Source organism: Octopus bimaculoides, chromosome 18, assembly GCF_046866305.1.
Source record: "Octopus bimaculoides isolate indiv1 chromosome 18, ASM4686630v1, whole genome shotgun sequence".
Taxonomy (NCBI): Eukaryota; Metazoa; Mollusca; class Cephalopoda; order Octopoda; family Octopodidae; genus Octopus; species Octopus bimaculoides.
In genome coordinates, this window is record NC_142945.1 from 36,785,642 (window position 1) to 36,804,726 (window position 19,085).

The window sequence follows — 19,085 nt, forward strand, 5'->3', positions numbered from 1 at the left end:
TTTATTCATCATAGTCATCCAGGCAATAACAGAGAAATTCAAGACAGGTTGCTCATGGGAGCTCCTCTATGCTGATGACCTGGCCTTCATAGCAGAATCACTACCAGAACTAAAGAAGAATTTTCAGGTGTGGAAGTAAGGTTTAGAATCGAAGGCCTTAGAGGCAATGTTACAAAGTTTTCTGTGCTCTGTTTATGTTCTGTTTTTCATTTTGTCCACGTTTTTTTGTGACGTCCTGTACCCAGATATGCATCTATATATACATGTAGATGTAAGTTTGTACATACATGTACGTATATATGCATATACTCACATATTATTTGTATTATTATTATACATATATGTATATATATATATATATATACATACAAAGTATGGGGGTTTAGTTCACAGGTGATCTAAACGATTAAGTACGCTTTAACGGATTACTAGGGCTCCAAAGTTATAGCCGAGACGGTAGTTATGGGGCCATTGCAGATTTAATAGCCACCTCCGCTATCATTCTGTTATAGAACGTTGATATGTTCCCGTCTTTTTTCTTAGGATTTTAATCCACATAGATAATACGCAGGATTGCACCTAAGGACTTACGTTCGTGGACCTACGCAGGATTGCACCTAACAACTCATGCTCTGGTTACGGGGACGTAAACACACTAACACCGGTTGTTAAGCGGTGGTGGGGGACAAACAGATGCACAGTTAGATATTCTTCGGGCTTCTTTCAGTTTCGGCTACCAAATCCACTCACACGGTTTTGTTCGGCTCGAGGCTAAAGTAGAAGATGGTTACCCAAGGTGTCACGCAGTGTGACTGAACCCGGAATCATGTGGTCGGCAACTAAGCGTGTGAAAAATTTCATTAACAAACAGAAAGTTATGAAAAAACAAAGTCGTGGGTGGTGATGGTGAAACTTCGTACATCTGCAGATTTGCCAAAAATTTCTAGGAATAGCAAAGTTTCCGAATTTACCTTTAGCGTACCACAATACAAATAAAAAAATTCTATTTCTGAATACTTTTGACGTGCATTAAAGTAGGCTAAATAAAATCTTAAAATATTCAATGATATAACTGTCATCTACGCTTTCGAAAATACATCGTAGCAAAATTTCATTCATAGAAAAATATATACAGTACTAATAAAGTAATGGAAAAAAAAAACAAACAAATTTGCAGGAGCAACACGCATACAGTCTCACCAACATAAACTTTACTATAAAACATATACATTTCACACATACAGAAACAAACATAAACACATACACAAACATACTTTTACATACGCTACGAACGGTAACTCGTCAGATGTCCGTAAAACCATCTATGATTGGTCAATTTGATTTTAGTCATTAAACCTAATCTGATTGGCTAATATCCTGAAAGCGGTTAAGTTAAATGTCGTAGGAGCAAATTAAACTCCAAGAAAACAACATTGGAATAGTTTAACTGTTGAGTGAATCGAAATGGATACTGTGACTGAGTAAGTATTGTTTAAATATCAACATAATTCTTATTTGATTTTTTTTTTCTGATCCTTATTTTACTCTCAATGTTTATTTGGTTTATTGGACGCTCGTCAGTTTCCTATCACGAGAGAGATCGCTCTGCATAAAGAACACATACAGACTCATATATAAACAAAAGTACAAAATGCTACTCATATATAAACAAAGCATCTCTCAGTCTCTTTTTCCATACATATATATATTGATTCACTCATTGGATTGCGGCCATGCTACGGCACCACCTTGTAGAGTTTTAGCTGAACAAATCAACCCTAGTATTTTTTTTTTCGTTTTATATCTGGTAATTATTCTATCACCTTTTTTTTTTTTTTTACCAAACCGTTAAGTTATGAGAATGAATACAAACCAACACCGATTACCAAACAGTGATGGGGGACAAAAACAAACGTAAATGCACACATATATGCGACAGGCTTCTTCATCTTTTTGTCTACCAAATTCTCTCACAAACCTTTGATCGGCTTGGGGATTATAGTAAAAGACAATTTGTCTGTGAGACTGAACCCGGAACCTTATGGTTGAAAATCAAGCTTCTAGAAGTTGAGAATTGTAGTAAGTGGAAGCTCGCTACGAAGCGAGTGGACACATCTGAAGAAATCTTCAGAGGAAGAACTCACATCAAGCAAGTATTTTGGCCCATTAGTTCAAGACACTCTAAGAGAGCTGGACCCCGTTAGGTCTTGACTCCTAGATGTTAGGTCTTGACACCATGTGATATTTTTGAATACGGTACGGGGATGAACTCGGAACCTTACGTGATCTTTATATCATTCGGCCTCGGAGACTATTGCAAGGATTTGCACTGTGCATTTATGTTAAACTGGGATTCCTTCCTACTATGTATTTATCCTTTTTTTTCTTTTGAAACAGAATCGGTAAATTTTGATAGAATGGTTGTCTCGTTTGTGGGGTTATTTTTAAAATATGGTGTTTTTTTTTTTGGTCGGGGGCAGTATAGACAGTGCAGATTTGATTGGGTCTGGTGAAAGTAATGTTTATATATCCCTCTTGTTTCATCTCTCCCGTTAATCATATTCTCTAATGGCAAAACTAGGAGTTGTCAATGTATATACTTAGAATGAACGCTGTAGTGAAGCAAATAACAAATGTTGTCTACACTGTTAGTAGTTGGTAGATTAGTTCTACACGGGCAATAAATTGAACTGGAAGCCACTACTCGATCCTTATTGATCTGAGTCTAAACAACAGAAGATCACACTGCCATCAGTGTGTCCACATTCAACATACTCTGACGATCACATTTCTATACAGTCCGTACACAACATACCCCGAGTGGCACATCACTACACAATATACCCACACACAGCATACTCTAACTGTTGCACTACACTACGTACCAGTGACGGAAGGTTTAAATTTAGATAATTTTAAAACAGTAAGTTTGGTTCATAGAACCAGTCTCACACTCTTGAGACGCTCTGGCTTTATGATATAAATTTCCTGTCTTAACCCTTTAGCATTCAGATTTCTTTGTCAAATGTATCGCTTTATATATTCACATTGTTTTGAATTAATCACATATTATTTTGTACCTTCAATATTTCAAAGGTCTGTTTGAATATTTTAAGAATGACAATGTAGGGTAGTAGGTATGAGAGGTTGGATCTGGTCAGTTTGAACATAAAACAGGTAGAACCTTTAGGCCAGATATGGCTTCATTAAATGCTCAAGGGTTAAAGTAATCGAAAGACCTCCCATCAAAATTGCATGTTAATTTTTGTTCTATACACCAACATAACAATGGAAACATTATTTCACTAAATTCTTCATTAGTTTCAAAATTAAAGCAATGTTTCAATAGAAATGTGGTAACAAAAGGGTTAGCTGAGCACATCTGACGTTAGTGCTAAGGTATGATTAAGATGGTGAGCTGGTAGAATCACTAGCATGCCGAACAAAATGATTAGTGCTATTTCACCTATCTTCACATTCTGCTAGGGTCAACTTTGTCCTTTCATCCTTGTGGGGTCGATAAGATAATTACTAGTTGAGTACTGGGATCAATGTATTTGACTGAGCCCCATCCCCTGGAATTACTGGCCTTGTGCCAAAATTTGAAACTAATATTCAACAATTATAAAACATATAAAAGAACCAATTTTCTGAAGAGTGTCTCTGCATCTATTTCAGATACGAAATCTTTGATTTCCAGCAAGAATATGAAACTTTTTATATGAAGTTGTTGCAGTTTGAGGAGAAATTTATGGAACAAATCAATGAAAACTGGATTAAAAGGGTTCTTGTTACCCAAAATAATCACAACTCCAGAATAAACAGTGGCAAAGGTAAGTCTGTGTATGTGAAATGAAATGATTTGGTGCAGTTGTTTAGACGCAGGTGATTTGGCATGGTTGACTTGACACTCAGCCTGTTTTGGCAATGGTAGATTTTGGCCCTGGAGGCAAACACACACACAAATACAGGTGCATGCAGGAATATACAGATACAGATAGGAAGAGTGAGAGGAAAAGAGACATTGCAATTTATTATTTGAATGCAGTTTTCCTCTTTTCATACACAAAGAGATACATGGTCCCATATATAAAGAGAAGGAGGGTAGGAAAGAATGAAAGAAACATTAGAATGTTTTATGTCAAATAAGTTAGTGTTCAATCAGTGATGCCAAATATGAAGTGCCAAAATAGCTGCACATAAACATTTCATACTCATTTTTATGTATATTTCATTTAATTAATCTTTTGTTTTTGTAACTCCATGTTGAATAAGTTTACCAAAAGTTTTTCAAATGTAAATTTTTATTGCAGAAAATAAATTTCTTTTTTTTTTTTTATTTGGATTTCAGGTTCACTGTAATTATTTTCTGTTTTGCTGGAAGACATATTTTACTATTGTTGATATATTTGTTTAATCCTAATTCAACCATTATTGAGCAGAGCTAATATTAAAAATATTCCAGCTTGTAGCATACGTGTTTCTTTCTCTTCAGACCTTATACGAGGGTGTACCCAAAAGAGACAGGAATTCTGCAATATTATTTTACTCACTTAGTTTTACATGTTTACATTTTTATCGCCTTCAAAGTATTCTCCATTTGAAGTAATGCATCGGCCCATGTGTGTTTGCCACTATTTGAAGCAGTGCTGGAACTCTTGTGAAGTGATGCCTTTTAACACCTCCGTCATTTTTTGCTTCACTTCTTCAACATCTGCAAATTTCATAGCACCAGTGATGACCTTTGAAAAAGATCTGGATCAACTTCCAACTGTTCTTTCAGTTCATGACATGCATTCAGTTGTGACTGCTTTTGATCTTCCGTGAACAAGTGAGGCACGAATTTTGCTGCAGTTCTTTTCATTCGCAATTCCTTGCTCAAAATTTGTTGGCAGAAGCTCCAGGACACACACCAGTCATATCAACAAGTTCATCAATTGTTCAATGGCAATCCTCCAAAATCAGTTCATGAATTTTCATGATGTTTTCATATGTTCAGTAGCTTGGCATTCGTTCTGAACGAGGTTGGTCTTCAAGTGACCATTCCTAAAGCCTGGAAACCACTCATAAACTTGTGTTTTGCTCCTGGCAGTGTCCTTGCCAGATGTTTGAAGCATGACAACTGTTTTGATAGATGTTTTCCCCAGCAGAAAACAGAATTTCACGGAAGCATTCTGTTCCTTCATTTCAGCCATTGCAAAAATTGACAAACAGTGGAGAAGCTCTGCAAAACAAAGACGCATTATGTGGCAGTTTGATCCTACTTGCTGCCCCCAGTCAACAGACTGATGCTTGAGGGTTGCATCAAGTGACTTTTAGCAGCAGAAGCCTGAACTACAATGGATTTGTTCCACAGAGAACGTTTCCTGTTACTTTTAGGTACCTCCTCATAGATATCACAATTAATCCAGTCAGATGACTTACCTGGGCTGATGTAACTCTTCCATGCCAGATGTTCCGACTAAATGATGATGCATGATGGATGTCTGTCTTGTGTTTTAGTCACATGGTCTCACACTAGCTGGAATATCTCATCTGTGCATGCCATGGCTACAGATGATAGCAGTAGTTCACTGTCTGAGCTGGTTGAACCTGGCTATTGACAGTTTATTGTCTGTTCATTCACTCATCATCTGGTGATATGTGCCGATGGCAAGATCATCTGCTGAAATAGCTCTCATCCACCATGCTGCATCCCATGATTTCAACATTCCCTGGATTGGGAGATTACATGCTATTTAACTCATAATTGCATACACTGACGGGTGCTACTACTCTGGGTCAGAACAGAACTGGGAACAATAGTGGATAGGAGGTTGCCACATTGCCAGATGCAGTTTAAAGTTTTACCCAGGGCTAATATATATCTAGGTTTAGTTTTTTTGTTTTTTTAATATTTTGAATAATTCCTGTCCCTTTACCATACTTTAACCTTTCCTCACCTGGTACAGACCTACCTCCCTCAATTCTTCTCACTCATTTAAGGGATCTTTGCAAGTAAAATACCTAGTAACCTCACCAGTATTAGTGCCATGTAAAGCACCCAGTACATTTTGTAAAGTGGTTGTCATTAGGAAGGGCATCAAACTATAGAAACCATACCAAAGCAGACATTGGAACTTAATGCAGTTCTCTGGCTCATTGGCTGCTCTCAAAACATCCAACCCATGCCAGTACGGAAACTAGGTGTTAAATGATGATGTGTAACATGTGGTTTGAAGGAGGATTTGCTGGTATTTCTAGCAGACTGAGTGAAAGAACTGCTTGTTATTCACTTCACAAGCATTTCATGGTATTTGGGAGTCATGTTTGTGTGTGCATATGCTAGGCTGTGTAAATGCCTTCTAAAAACCAGTGCTTAGCTCTAGTTTCATGACATTAGGCTAATAACTAAGCTTTACCATACATATATGTTTATTTATCCTTATAAAATGCAAAAATTGTTTGCATGTTGACTGCTGAGATCACTAAATAAAATTGATATTTCAGCTTTTGCATGTTTTTTAAATTAATTTGACCATTCCGCAGATAACTGTGCACTTATTTTCAAAAAATGGAATGGGTAGGGAGTGAGTTGGCTCCTATTTCTAGCAATCCACTTACTGTCTATTTCACCATGATGTTTTTTACAGAGTGATAAAATAATCCCCCCTGTCACTCAATCCACTTCTAACTTTTTCTAAGTTTATACATTACATTTATTACTTTCTCTCTGTCTATATGTCCCTCTTTAGGGCTATCTCTCTCACTGTTTCCTCTCTCTCTGGTTGTATATGTGTCTCTCTCTCTCACTACCTCCACCTCTTCTTCTCTCTAGAGAAAAAGACAAAAGAGACAGCCAGTGAAAGCGGGTTATGAAGAAAAAAAACAGGTCTCATTGCATCATCAATGACTCATTTCAGTGATTGATTCTTTCTAGCAGTGGCTTTGCTTGTATATGAGAAAGCAGCTACTATATACATATATATATATATGGAAAAAAGACAAAGTAGAAAATGCTAAAATACTTCTATAAAGAACATTACAGAACCGGTTTCGATCCTTGAGATCTTTTCAACAGTAAATATGAATAATAGATTTTTGAAAAATTATTGAAAAATTAAATTTTGGTAAATTTAAAAGAAAAGTCTTTTTAAAGACATATTTGTATAGTATTCAAATAACAGGGGCATTTTTCTTGTTTCTGCCTGTCTCTGTCTCACTTGTTAACTCTTGTGGGTTCGAAGGAGGACTGCCTATATATATATATATATATATATATATATATATATATATATAGAATATGATAATTAATCATATATTAATATCGATTAATTATCAGGAGGCCAGCACATCTAAAGAATCAAAGAGATTCAGAAATAGTATCTGCAATCTCAGGGGATTAAGGTACATTTTTAAAAATAACGTTGACCACTAACGTGGACAATTAATGTGCTAGAAATAGATCACATCTTGTGTCTATTAAGACCTGAATTGTTCTCAACATGAAATATAGCAGCATACCAAAACGTAAGCGGGCAAGACATCAGTACCTGTTTAATAATGTTTTTTTAGGTGATTTTAAATGTCTTGCCCGCTTACGTTTTGGTATGCTGCTATATTTCATGTTGAGAACAATTTAGGTCTTAATAGACACAAGATGTGATCTATTTCTAGCACATTAATTGTTCACGTTAGTGGTCAACGTTATTTTTAAAAATATATATATATAGATATAGATATACAATACAAAATGGGTCAATAACGCAAAACATCCAGACAGTTAGGTGATACAAGAAAGAGACAGCAAAACATCCAGACAGACGATACAAAGAAAACAAGGACAGGTCATTCGGAGTTTTCTTTCCTAAGTTGAGTTCCAGATTATCTTTGCAGTTTGGGCTGGTGAAATCTTGTATCCCAGCCTTAAGGCTTTATTTCCACACACGCCAGTTTAATTTAATTCGTCCTTAGGCGAAAGACACCTGTTGTTTGTACAACGTTTAATATTTTAAATATCAACAAAATTTGATGTGTGATAAAGCATGATATGCAGATTATGCGTCTGCGTTAGATGCCCACCACTGCCTGACAACTGGTGTTGATGTGTTTATGTCCTTGTAACTTAGCAGTTTGGCAAAAGAGCTGACAATAGAATAAGTACCAGGCTTTAAAAAAAAAAAATAGTACTGGATTCAATTCAATCAACTAAAAATTCTTTAAGGCGGTACTCCAGCATGGCCTCAGTCTAATGACTGAAACAATTAAGAGATAAAAGATAAAAAGGCTCATTTAAATGGCGTTATTGTTTCCATAACTGTATGATTGTACTTGGACTGTTCATTTTTCAGTAGACTTGGATATTATTATTAATTTGCTTGGAAATAGATGAGGGTTGACTACAGGAAGGGCATCCAGTTTGAGAAAATTTGTTTCAACTAATTCTGTCCGACCCATGCAAGCATGGAAAAGTGGAAGTTAAAACAATGCTGATGATTGGATGCTGGTCTTTCGCTGATGATGATGATCATCATCATCATCATCGTTTAACGTCCGCTTTCCATGCTAGCATGAGTTGGACGATTTGACTGAGGACTGGTGCAACCGGATGGCTACACCAGGCTCCAATCTAATTTGGCAGAGTTTCTACAGCTGGATGCCCTTCCTAACGCCAACCACTCAGAGAGTGTAGTGGGTGCTTTTACGTGTCACCCGCACGAAAACGGCCACGCTCGAAATGGTGTCTTTTATGTGCCACCCGCACAAGAGCCAGTCCAGGGGCACTGGCAACGATCTCGCTCGAAAACCCTACAAGGCCAGTCAGGCGGTACTGGCAACGGTCACGCTCAGGATGGTGCATCTTATGTGCCACCCGCACAAGAGCCAGTCCAGGGGCACTGGCAACAATCTCACTTGGCTTGCCGGGTCTTCTCATGCACAGCACATTTCCAAAGGTCTCGGTCAGTAGTCATCGCCTCGGTGAGGCCCAATGTTCAAAGGTCTTGCCTCACCACCTCAGCCCAGGTCTTCCTGGGCCTACCTCTTCCACGGGTTCCCTCAACTGTTAGGGAGTGGCACTTTTTCACGCAGCTATCCTCATTCATTCTCACCACATGTCCAAACCAGCGCAATCGTCTCTCTTGCACACCACTACTGACGCTTCTTATGTTCAGCTTTTCTCTCAAGATACTTACACTCTGACGGGTATGCACATTTACATTACACATCCAGCGGAGCATACTGGCTTCATTCCTTGCGAACTTACGCATGTCCTCAGCAGTCACAACCCATGTTTCACTGCCATGTAGCATGGCTGTTCGTACACATGCGTCATACAGTCTGCCTTTTACCCTGAGTGAGAGTCCCTTTGTCGCCAGCAGAGGTAAGAGCTCTCTAAACTTGGCCCAGGCTATTCTTATTCTAGCAGTTACACTTTCAGTGCACCCACCCCGACTACTAACTTGGTCACCCAGATAGCGGAAGCTATCAACTACCTCTAGTTTTGCTCCCTGGAATGAGATAGAAGTTGTTTCCTGTTTGTTTAGAGTGTTTATTGCACCTGAACATCTGCCACATACAAAAACTAACTTTGTTTTTGTATTGATCCTGAATGGATGAAAGGCAAAGTCAACCTTGGCAGAATTTGAACTCAGAATGTTCCTTGTAATAAGAAATATAACCCTTTATCTTATATTTTTTTCTAAGGCATTAGATTGTGGCCATGTTGGGGCACTGCTTTGAAGGGTTTTAGTTGAACAAATGAACCCTGTTTTTTTTTTTTTGAAGTCTGGTACTTATTCTATTGGTCTCTGTTGTCAAATTGTTACCAACAGCAGTTGTCAAGCGCTGGGGTGGAGATCGAACACACACACACATATCTTTCTGTCTATCTGTGTGTGCGCACACAAACACACGACAGGCTTCCACACAGTTTCTACCTATCAAATCCACCCACAAGGCTTTGGTTCTCGGTGTTATAATTGGAGACGCTTGTGGGATTGAACGAAGATCATATGGCTTGGGAGCAAGCTTCTTAACCATTGAGTCTCGCCTGCGCCTGTAAAAAAGACTTTCATGTGCATCGGTCGGAATGTTTTGTAGAAGAAAAAAAAAAAAAATTATTGCCGCTGTAGGAACCTATATTAGAGCAACAAGGGATATAATCAGTAATGTAAGGTTTTTATAATTACCTCCCTTACATTTCAATTCTATATCTTTGAGTTAACCTGTTACGGAATGTTTCTTCATGTTTTAAGCATTCAGATTACTCTCTCAAATGTAATGCTTACTTATTCATATTATTTTGAATTAATTATGCCTTATCTTGTAGCTGTGAGCTTTCAATGATGTTATTGTTCATCTTTCAGAATGGCATTGTAGGAAGGTGTGAGAAGCTAGATCTGGCCAATTTTGACATAAAATAGACCGGATATGGCCGATTAGAATGCTAAAGGGTTAAGGCGACGAGTGAGGTTAATCATTTGTACACCGGGCAAACTGCTTTGCGACATTTCGTCCGTCTTTACGGTCTGAGTTCAAATTCCGCAGAGGTCAACTTTGCCTTTCATCCTTTCGGAATCAATAAAATATGTACCAGTGGAGCACTGGGGGTTGATGTAATCTACTTGCACCCTCCTCCGAACGTGCTGGCCTTGTGCTAAAATTTGAAACCGATAGATGTTTCTTCATATTTCCTTTTGCTAGCACGATATGCGATAGTCCTGTGCCTGAAATGACTACTGCTTTTTATTTTATGATTTAATGTAGAAAGTTGTGGAGTAAAACTTGGGATACTCTGTTATATATATGCCTGTTTTGTTCTTTGGAGAATTCAAGCCACTATCCAAGGGGCAAGACTGTTTGTATTATGCATGCTTGTGTTCATGGATAACTTGTATTTGTGTGGTGGATATGCATCTGCGTTTCACTTCACTGATATGCATGTGTTCATGCATTATATATATATATATATATATATATATATATATATATATATATATATATATATATATAATCATCATCATTTAACATCCGTTGAACACACACACCCAAGAGTGAAGCAAGACACATGCATATATATATATATATATATATATATATATATGCACCATTTTGAGCGTGGCCGTTGCCAGTACCGCCTGACTGGCTCCCGTAGGATTTTCGAGTGAGATCGTTGCCAGTGCCCCTGGACTGGCTTGTGCGGGTGGCACATAAAAGACACCATTTCGAGCGTGGCCGTTTTCGTGCGGGTGACACGTAAAAGCACCCACTACACTCTCTGAGTGGTTGGCGTTAGGAAGGGCATCCAGCTGTAGAAACTCTGCCAAATTAGATTGGAGCCTGGTGTTGCCATCCGGTTTCACCAGTCCTCAGTCAAATCGTCCAACCCATGCTAGCATGGAAAGCGGACGTTAAACGATGATGATGATGATGATGATGATGATATATATATATATATATATATATGGAGACAGCCAGATCAAACCATCACAAGTGTAACTGCCCGAAATGGTCGTGACTTTTGGTACTTGACTGATGAAAGAAAGCCAAGAATGACCCGTCTTTGTTTGCCTGTCCTTTTAATTGTTGTTTCTCTCGTTCGCCTTTGTATCATCTATCTGTCTGAGCGTTTTAATGCCCTCTATTGCGTTTTTGTGCTATATATATAAATAAATAGTAAATGAGTATATGCATATATACGTACAGGTATGTGCATACCGACATCCACCTGTATGTATAGGTGCATATCTGGGTACAGGACATTGCAAACAAAACGTAGACGAGAAAACACACAAGCCACATAGAGAACATTCTTCTTCATCAGCTGCCCCCGTTTTAACACCGGCGTTTCGAAGAGCTGGGCAGGATGCATCGCTAAAACGGCTCTTCCCATGGACCGCAAATTAAATTTGTATACACAAATTAAACCTTGCCATGGAGGAATGTAGTGGCAGACAAAAAACAAGACAGGAAAACAAACAGAAAAGGCTATACGGCCAGACGGGAAAAATTATGTGTATGAACGCTGTGAGGCACGAACTTGAAATATATATACATACATGCACACACACATATATACATATATATAGATGCACACATGCATGCATGCAAATCAGGAGTAAAAATCTAAAAGGATGCATACAGTGAATGTATGTGTTTGGTGGGACATACAAAAGAAAAATAACTTAGTACATAAGGTTGAGCATGTATTTTAGAACAGAAGGGCTTACAGTTTTGTGTGTAGCACTTATCAAACTAGTTTCTTAATTATCAGTCACAAGGTCCATGAGTCACTTATTCAGCTTAACAGTTAGATAATGCTTGTGTATGTGTGCATGGAAGACCAGCAGTCACCCATGCATATCAGCCACCCCTCTCCACATTACATCTGAGGGAAAAGCAAAGACCGATACAACTTGGCAACTGGAGCAATGTGAAATAGTGTCTTGTTCAAGAACACAACATGCAGCCCAGTCCAGGAATCTAACTCACTAGCTCATGATTTTTAACCCAATGCTTTAACCGAGGCATGTGTCTTCAAACACATACATACATGAGTAGATATAAAGAGAGAGAGAGAGAGACGTATATTTGAGAGGTGATGTGGAAAACATGTGTCCTGCCAATCATTCATTGATGATGCATTAATTACTTTTAATGGTTAAGACTTGGAATCAAAATCTTGTCTACACATCTTGTGTACTATTTGACAGCAAAGAAGCATCTACCTGCTAGAAATTGCAGCCAAACATTTGTCAAATCACATCTGGAAAAAAGCATTGCATAATATAGTACTAGATACATTATGAATGATGAGTGTAAGGCTTCTGATTATAGGTTTGATTAGTTCAGCAGGGCTAAAAATAAAAACAGCTACAACAAAAACAAAAATGTAGTCGTATTGTTTAACGAATAAGTTTCATTACTGTTTCATTATTGTTACCTAAACAAACTTACTGGTTCATTAATTTCATTTCAAGAAATTCTCTCAACATCTTTGAAGTTGGCTGATAACCAGGAAACTAGGCACTTTGCCAAGACTTTAATAACACAAGCTGTTTTATATACGCAGACATCTCAAAAGTAAATAGACACACCTCATTATTTACTTATTATATATACATATGTGTATGTATATTTATATGCATGTGTGTGTATATATATATATATATATATATATATATATATTTATGCCTATACATATATGTATGCCTCAGTGTTGGGCCACACGGAGGCAAGGTGGTTGAGTTCCTTTCAAGTGTTGGGCCTCACGGAGGCAATGACCAAGACCTTTGGCCTTATGTGGTGCTTGAGAAGACCCATCAAGCCAAGCAAAATTGCAGTCATAGCAGATACCGGTGTCATGCAAATTGGCACTCATGCCGGTGGCATGTTAACACACCCCAGTGTCATGAAAATGTGTATCTCTCTCTATCATCATCATCATCATCATCATCGTTTAACGTCCGCTTTCCATGCTAGCATGGGTTGGACGATTTGAGTGAGGACTGGTGAAACCGGATGGCAACACCAGGCTCCAATCTAATTTGGCAGAGTTTCTACAGCTGGATGCCCTTCCTAACGCCAACCACTCAGAGAGTGTAGTGGGTGCTTTTACGTGTCACCCGCACGAAAACGGCCACGCTCGAAATGGTGTCTTTTATGTGCCACCCGCACAAGCCAGTCCAGGGGCACTGGCAACGATCTCACTCGAAAATCCTACGGGAGCCAGTCAGGCGGTACTGGCAACGGCCACACTCAAAATGGTGCATCTCATGTGCCACCCGCACAAGAGCCAGTCCAGGGGCACTGGCAACGATCTTACTTGGCTTGCCGGGTCTTCTCATGCACAGCACATTTCCAAAGGTCTCGGTCAGTAGTCATCGCCTCGGTGAGGCCCAATGTATGAAGGTCTTGCCTCACCACCTCAGCCCAGGTCTTCCTGGGCCTACCTCTTCCACGGGTTCCCTCAACTGTTAGGGTGTGGCACTTTTTCACGCAGCTATCCTCATCCATTCTCACCACATGTCCACACCAGCGCAATCGTCTCTCTTGCACACCACAACTGATGCTTCTAATGTTCAGCTTTTCTCTCAAGATACTTACACTCTGACGGGTATTCACATTGACATTACACATCCAACGGAGCATACTGGCTTCATTCCTTGCGAGCTTACGTATGTCCTCAGCAGTTACAGCCCATGTTTCACTGCCATGTAGCATGGCTGTTCGTACGCATGCGTCATACAGTCTGCCTTTTACTCTGAGTGAGAGTCCCTTTGTCGCCAGCAGGAGTAAGAGCTCTCTAAACTTTGCCCAGGCTATTCTTATTCTAGCAGCTACACTTTCAGCGCACCCACCCCCACTACTATATATATATGTATTCATATATCGTCATCGTTATCATTTAACGTATGCTTCCCATGCTGGCATGGGTTGGGCGGTTTGACTGAAAACTGGTAAGCCGCGGGGCTGCAACAGGTTCCAATCTGATTTGCCAAGATTTCTACACCTGGATGCCCTTCCTAATGCCAACCACTGCGAGTGTAGTGGATGCTGTTTATGTGTCACCAGCATTGTTCACAGCTATGGTCTCACTTGGCTTGACAGGTCAACACAAACACAGTTTATCGCCAAGGATCTTAGTCACCTGTCATTGTCTCCATGATGTCCAATGCTTGAATGGTGCTTTTTATGTGCCACCAGCACAGATGCCAGTCAGACGGCACTGGCATCGACCACACCTTTGACTTAACTCAGTTCAGGAGGTCTTCACAAGCACAGCATATTGTCCAATGATTGAAGGGTGCTTTTAACAGGCCAGTTACGTGACACTGGCATCAGCCACGACTACGATCTCACTCGGCTTGATGTCACTGCCTCCACGAGGCCCAACGCACTAATGGTGCTTTTTATGTGCCACCTGCACGGATGCCAGTCAGGTGGCATGGCACTGGCATCAGCCACAACTGTGATTTCACTTCGTTTGACAGGTCTTCACCAGCACAGCGTATCACCCAATGATTGAAGGGTGCTTTTAAAGGCCCAGTTAAATGTTGCCTGACTGGCTCCCGTGCTAATGGCACGTAAAATGCGCTATCCGAACAAGGCTTATGCCAGTACTGCCTGACTGGCTCCCTTGCCAGTGGCATGTAATAAGCATCCTAATGTGATCGATGCCAGGCACATAAAAAGCACCCACTACACTCTCGGAGTAGTTAGGGTTAGGGTTAGGAAGGGCATCCAGCTGTAGAAACATTACCAGATCAGATTGGAGCCTGGTGCAACCACTGGCTCTCTAGACCTCAGTCAAACCGTCCAACCCATGCCAGCATGGAAAACGGACATTAGCATTAGATAATGATGATATGTATATGTGTGGATTTATTTGTGTGTATGTGTGTATATACGTGTGTGTGTATATACATGTGTATGTGTGTATATAAATGTGTATGTGTGTATATGCATGTATATGTGTGTGTGTGTGTGTATATGTATATACACACACACACACACACGCATTCACTCTAGCCTTCCAGAGTCAGGTTGTTTCCTTGGCTTTTCTTCAAAACATGACATTGTTTTCTTTTCCTTTGTTTAAAACTTAAGATCAATGCTGCTTTCTCTCAAAGACTTCAGGCTTGTTTCTTGTGTGAAAGTTCAAAAACAGATGAGGAATAATTTGGTCAAGAACCAAGTAACTGGACCTGATCTGAATCGCACTAGTGGGTGTTATTGGCTTATAGGAATTACCCTATAATATAATTATCTTGTAAGTTTGAAATTTGCCAAAGTATATGACGGTATCACACGATGTAGCACTCTGTCGATTACAATGACGAGGGTTTCAGTTGATCCAATCAATGGAACAGCTTGCTCAAAGAATTAATGTGTATGTAGCTGACCACTCCACAGACACATGTACTCTTATGTAGTTCTCAGGGAGATTCACTGTTAAACAGAGTGTGACAAGGTTGGTCGTGGCCTATGTCAGTGCTGTACAACCAGCCCATTTAACTGTACCCTTCAATCATTGAACAATAAACTATGCTTGTGAAGACTTGTTGAGGCAAGTGAAATCGCTGTCATGGCCGATGACAGTACCGCCTGATTGGCATTCATGCTAGTGGAATGTTAAAAGCACCATTTGAGCATGGTTGTTGCTAGTGCCGCTGGACTGGCTCCTGTGCAGGTGGCACAAAAAGCACCATTTGAGCATGGCTGATGCCAGTACCACCTGACTGGCCCTCGTGCCAATGGCACATGAAAACACCCACTCTCGGAAGTGGTTGGCATTAGGAAGGGCATCCAGCTGTGGAAACTTTGTCAAATCAGATTGGAGACTGGTGCAGCCTTCTGGCTCGCCAGCCCTCAGTCAAACCGTCCAACCCATGCCAGCATGGAAAGCAGACGTTAAACGATGATGATGATGATGATGTAACTCATTTTTGCCAGCTGAGTGGACTGGGGCAATGTAAAATAAAGTGTCTTGCTCAAGGACACAACATGTCGCCAGGAATTGAACTCATGACTTTGCGATTGTGAGCTGAATATCCCTAACCATTAAGCCACAAGCCTTCCTCACAATGTACAAATAGCAAAATGTAGTTGTGTTCTTGTACCATTATGGCTAACCCCTAAGTTATCTATAGTTTAGCACTCCCGTGATTAAAAGACAATCAAATTGTGACCATCCCATTGTTTTATCTCCTTTTATCTTTCTGTCTTTTCACTGTCTCTGAGCTGTGGCTTTGCTATGGCCACCACCTGAGGGGTTTCGTTGAACAAATTGTCTCCAATACTTATTTTGTGAAGTCTCGTACTTATTCTATCTGACCGTTTTGCTGAACTGCTAAGTTACAAGGACATAAGCCAACATCAGTTGTGAAGCAGTAGTGGGGGACAAACACAAAACATGCCACATATATATGTGTGTGTGTTTGTGTATGTGTCTGTGTATATGTGTGTGTATATGTCTATATGTGTGTGTGTGTGTGTGTATATGTGTATATGTGTGTGTATATATGTGTGTGTACATATATGTGTGTGTGTATATATGTGTGTATGTATATGTGTGTGTATGTGTATATATATGTGTGTGTGTGTGTATATATGTGTGTGTGCGTGTGTATATGTGTGTCTGTATACACAATGGGCTTCTACATAGTTTCTTTCTACCAAATTCATTCACAAGGTATTGCTTGACCCAGGGCTATGATAGAAGACACTTGCCCAAGTTGCAGCACAGTGGAATTGAACCTGAGACCTCATGGTTGTAAAGTGAGCTTCTTAAGCACACATTATACTTGCACCTAGGAAAAATTTTATGCAATTTGTCCTTCTTTTTCTTAGATGGTTATGTGTTTTGAGGGAGATTTTGGTTGTTATTTACGGCAGGTCAGGTGATAGTATAGAGCTGTAGTACTCAACTCAATTTTTTCCTGTGGACCCCTTTGATTGCTATCTTACCCTACTGGACCCCAATAGCCATTCAATGTTTAAATAAAGTCCTATTTTTATAATTGAATATTATTAGAAATTGTGTAAAGAAATTTTTGAAATATTTTCTGTATTTTGAAAACATAATGAATTTTATTCCACATGAATTTTAACAACAAAATTTTATATAGGTGCAGGTGTGGCTGTGTGGTAAGAAGCTTGCTGGCGAGCTGGCAGAAACGGTAGCATGCTGGGCGAAATGCTTAGCGGTATTTCGTCTGCCGTAACGTTCTGAGTTCGAATTCCGCCAAGGTCGACTTTGCTTTTCATCCTTTCGGGGTCGATAGATAAGTACCAGTTACGCACTGGGGTCGATATAATCGACTTAACCCGCTTGTCTGTCCTTGTTTGTCCCTTCTGTGTGTAGCCCCTTGTGGGCAATAAAGAAATAAGAAGCTTGCTTCCCAATCACATGGTTCTGGGTTCTGCGTGGTACCTCAGGCAAGTGTCTTCTACTCTAGCCTCAGGCTGACCAAAGCCTTGTAAGTAGATTTGGTAGACGGAAACTGAAAGAAGCCCGTTGTACATATGTATGTGTGTCATTGTGTCTGTGTTTCCCCCACTCACCCACTGTTTGACAACCAGTCTTAGTGTGTTTACAGCCTCGTAACATCGCAGCTCAGCAAAAGAGACCAATAGAATAAATACCAGGCATAAAGGAAAGACGAGTCCCAAGGTTGATTTGTTCAACTAAAACCCTACAAAGCAATGCCCCAGCATGGTCGTAGTCAAATGACTGAAACAATTTAAAGATAAAAGGAAAAGGTGTATGGATCCATAAAGGCTATCTGGACCCTGATTGTCACCCCACTTGTTTACTGATTCCTTTGTCAGACTTGATAAATTTAATGCTGTTATGTGATTTGTAGACTTAACCATTTTGTGGCCTTATTTCTTAAAAGTGGATGACATGTGTGTCCCAGTTAATTTTCATATCAAGAATTCAGAGGGATTACATCAAAATATGTATAATTATGTATAAATTTCTATATGTAATTTTATATATTAGAATATCTTTTATCTCTTACTTCTTTTTGTCATTAGACTGTGGCCATGCTGGGGCACTGCCATGAGGGATTTTAGCTGAAGGTATTGACCTCAGTTCTTACTTTCATAATAAGCCTGGTACCTCTTTCTATTGCTGAACTACTAAATTATGGGTTCTTAGTTCTAAGGGTCTATGGGTTCTTGACTGGTTGTCAAGCAGTGGTGAGGACAGACACAGCTACAAAAACACAAATACACACATATACATGGCAGGCTTCTTTCAGTTTCACATTAGCGTCTTTACACCTGGCATAGGACCATCACCCCTTCTCCTTGCCTCAAATACTCCACCATCAGCCCCCCCCCCCATGTAGTCAAGGTTTTTTTTTTTCTCCTTTTTCCTGTTCTTTTCTTGACAAATGCTGAATGAAATAACTACTAGAGTGAAATCAGCTGATTTGATCAAGTACATCTTTGTGGGAAGTACATCATCATCATCATCATCATCATCATGCTAAACTAATGACTGAAACCAGTGAAAGAATAGAGTTTGTTAGAGTTAAGGACGTTACTTGGTGACCTTCACTAGTGCTGGTGACACAAGAAAATGCACTCACTGG

General features: G+C 39.6%; 1 protein-coding gene across 2 annotated transcripts in view; it reads left to right on the plus strand.

The window, feature by feature from the left end:
* Positions 1 to 1,323: 1,323 nt before the first annotated feature.
* Positions 1,324 to 19,085, plus strand: part of LOC106870502 (kinetochore protein Spc25) — a 64,750-nt gene continuing 46,988 nt past the window's right edge. The window contains exons 1-2 of one of the 2 annotated variants that reach the window (XM_014916617.3): positions 1,324 to 1,481; positions 3,679 to 3,833. In XM_014916617.3, coding sequence (XP_014772103.2) covers positions 1,465 to 1,481; positions 3,679 to 3,833 — 172 coding nt within the window. In that variant the 5' untranslated portion in view covers positions 1,324 to 1,464. Of the gene's footprint in view, positions 1,482 to 1,655; positions 1,808 to 3,678; positions 3,834 to 19,085 lie in introns of those variants that run through there. The other variant, XM_014916626.3, reaches the window with a different exon arrangement.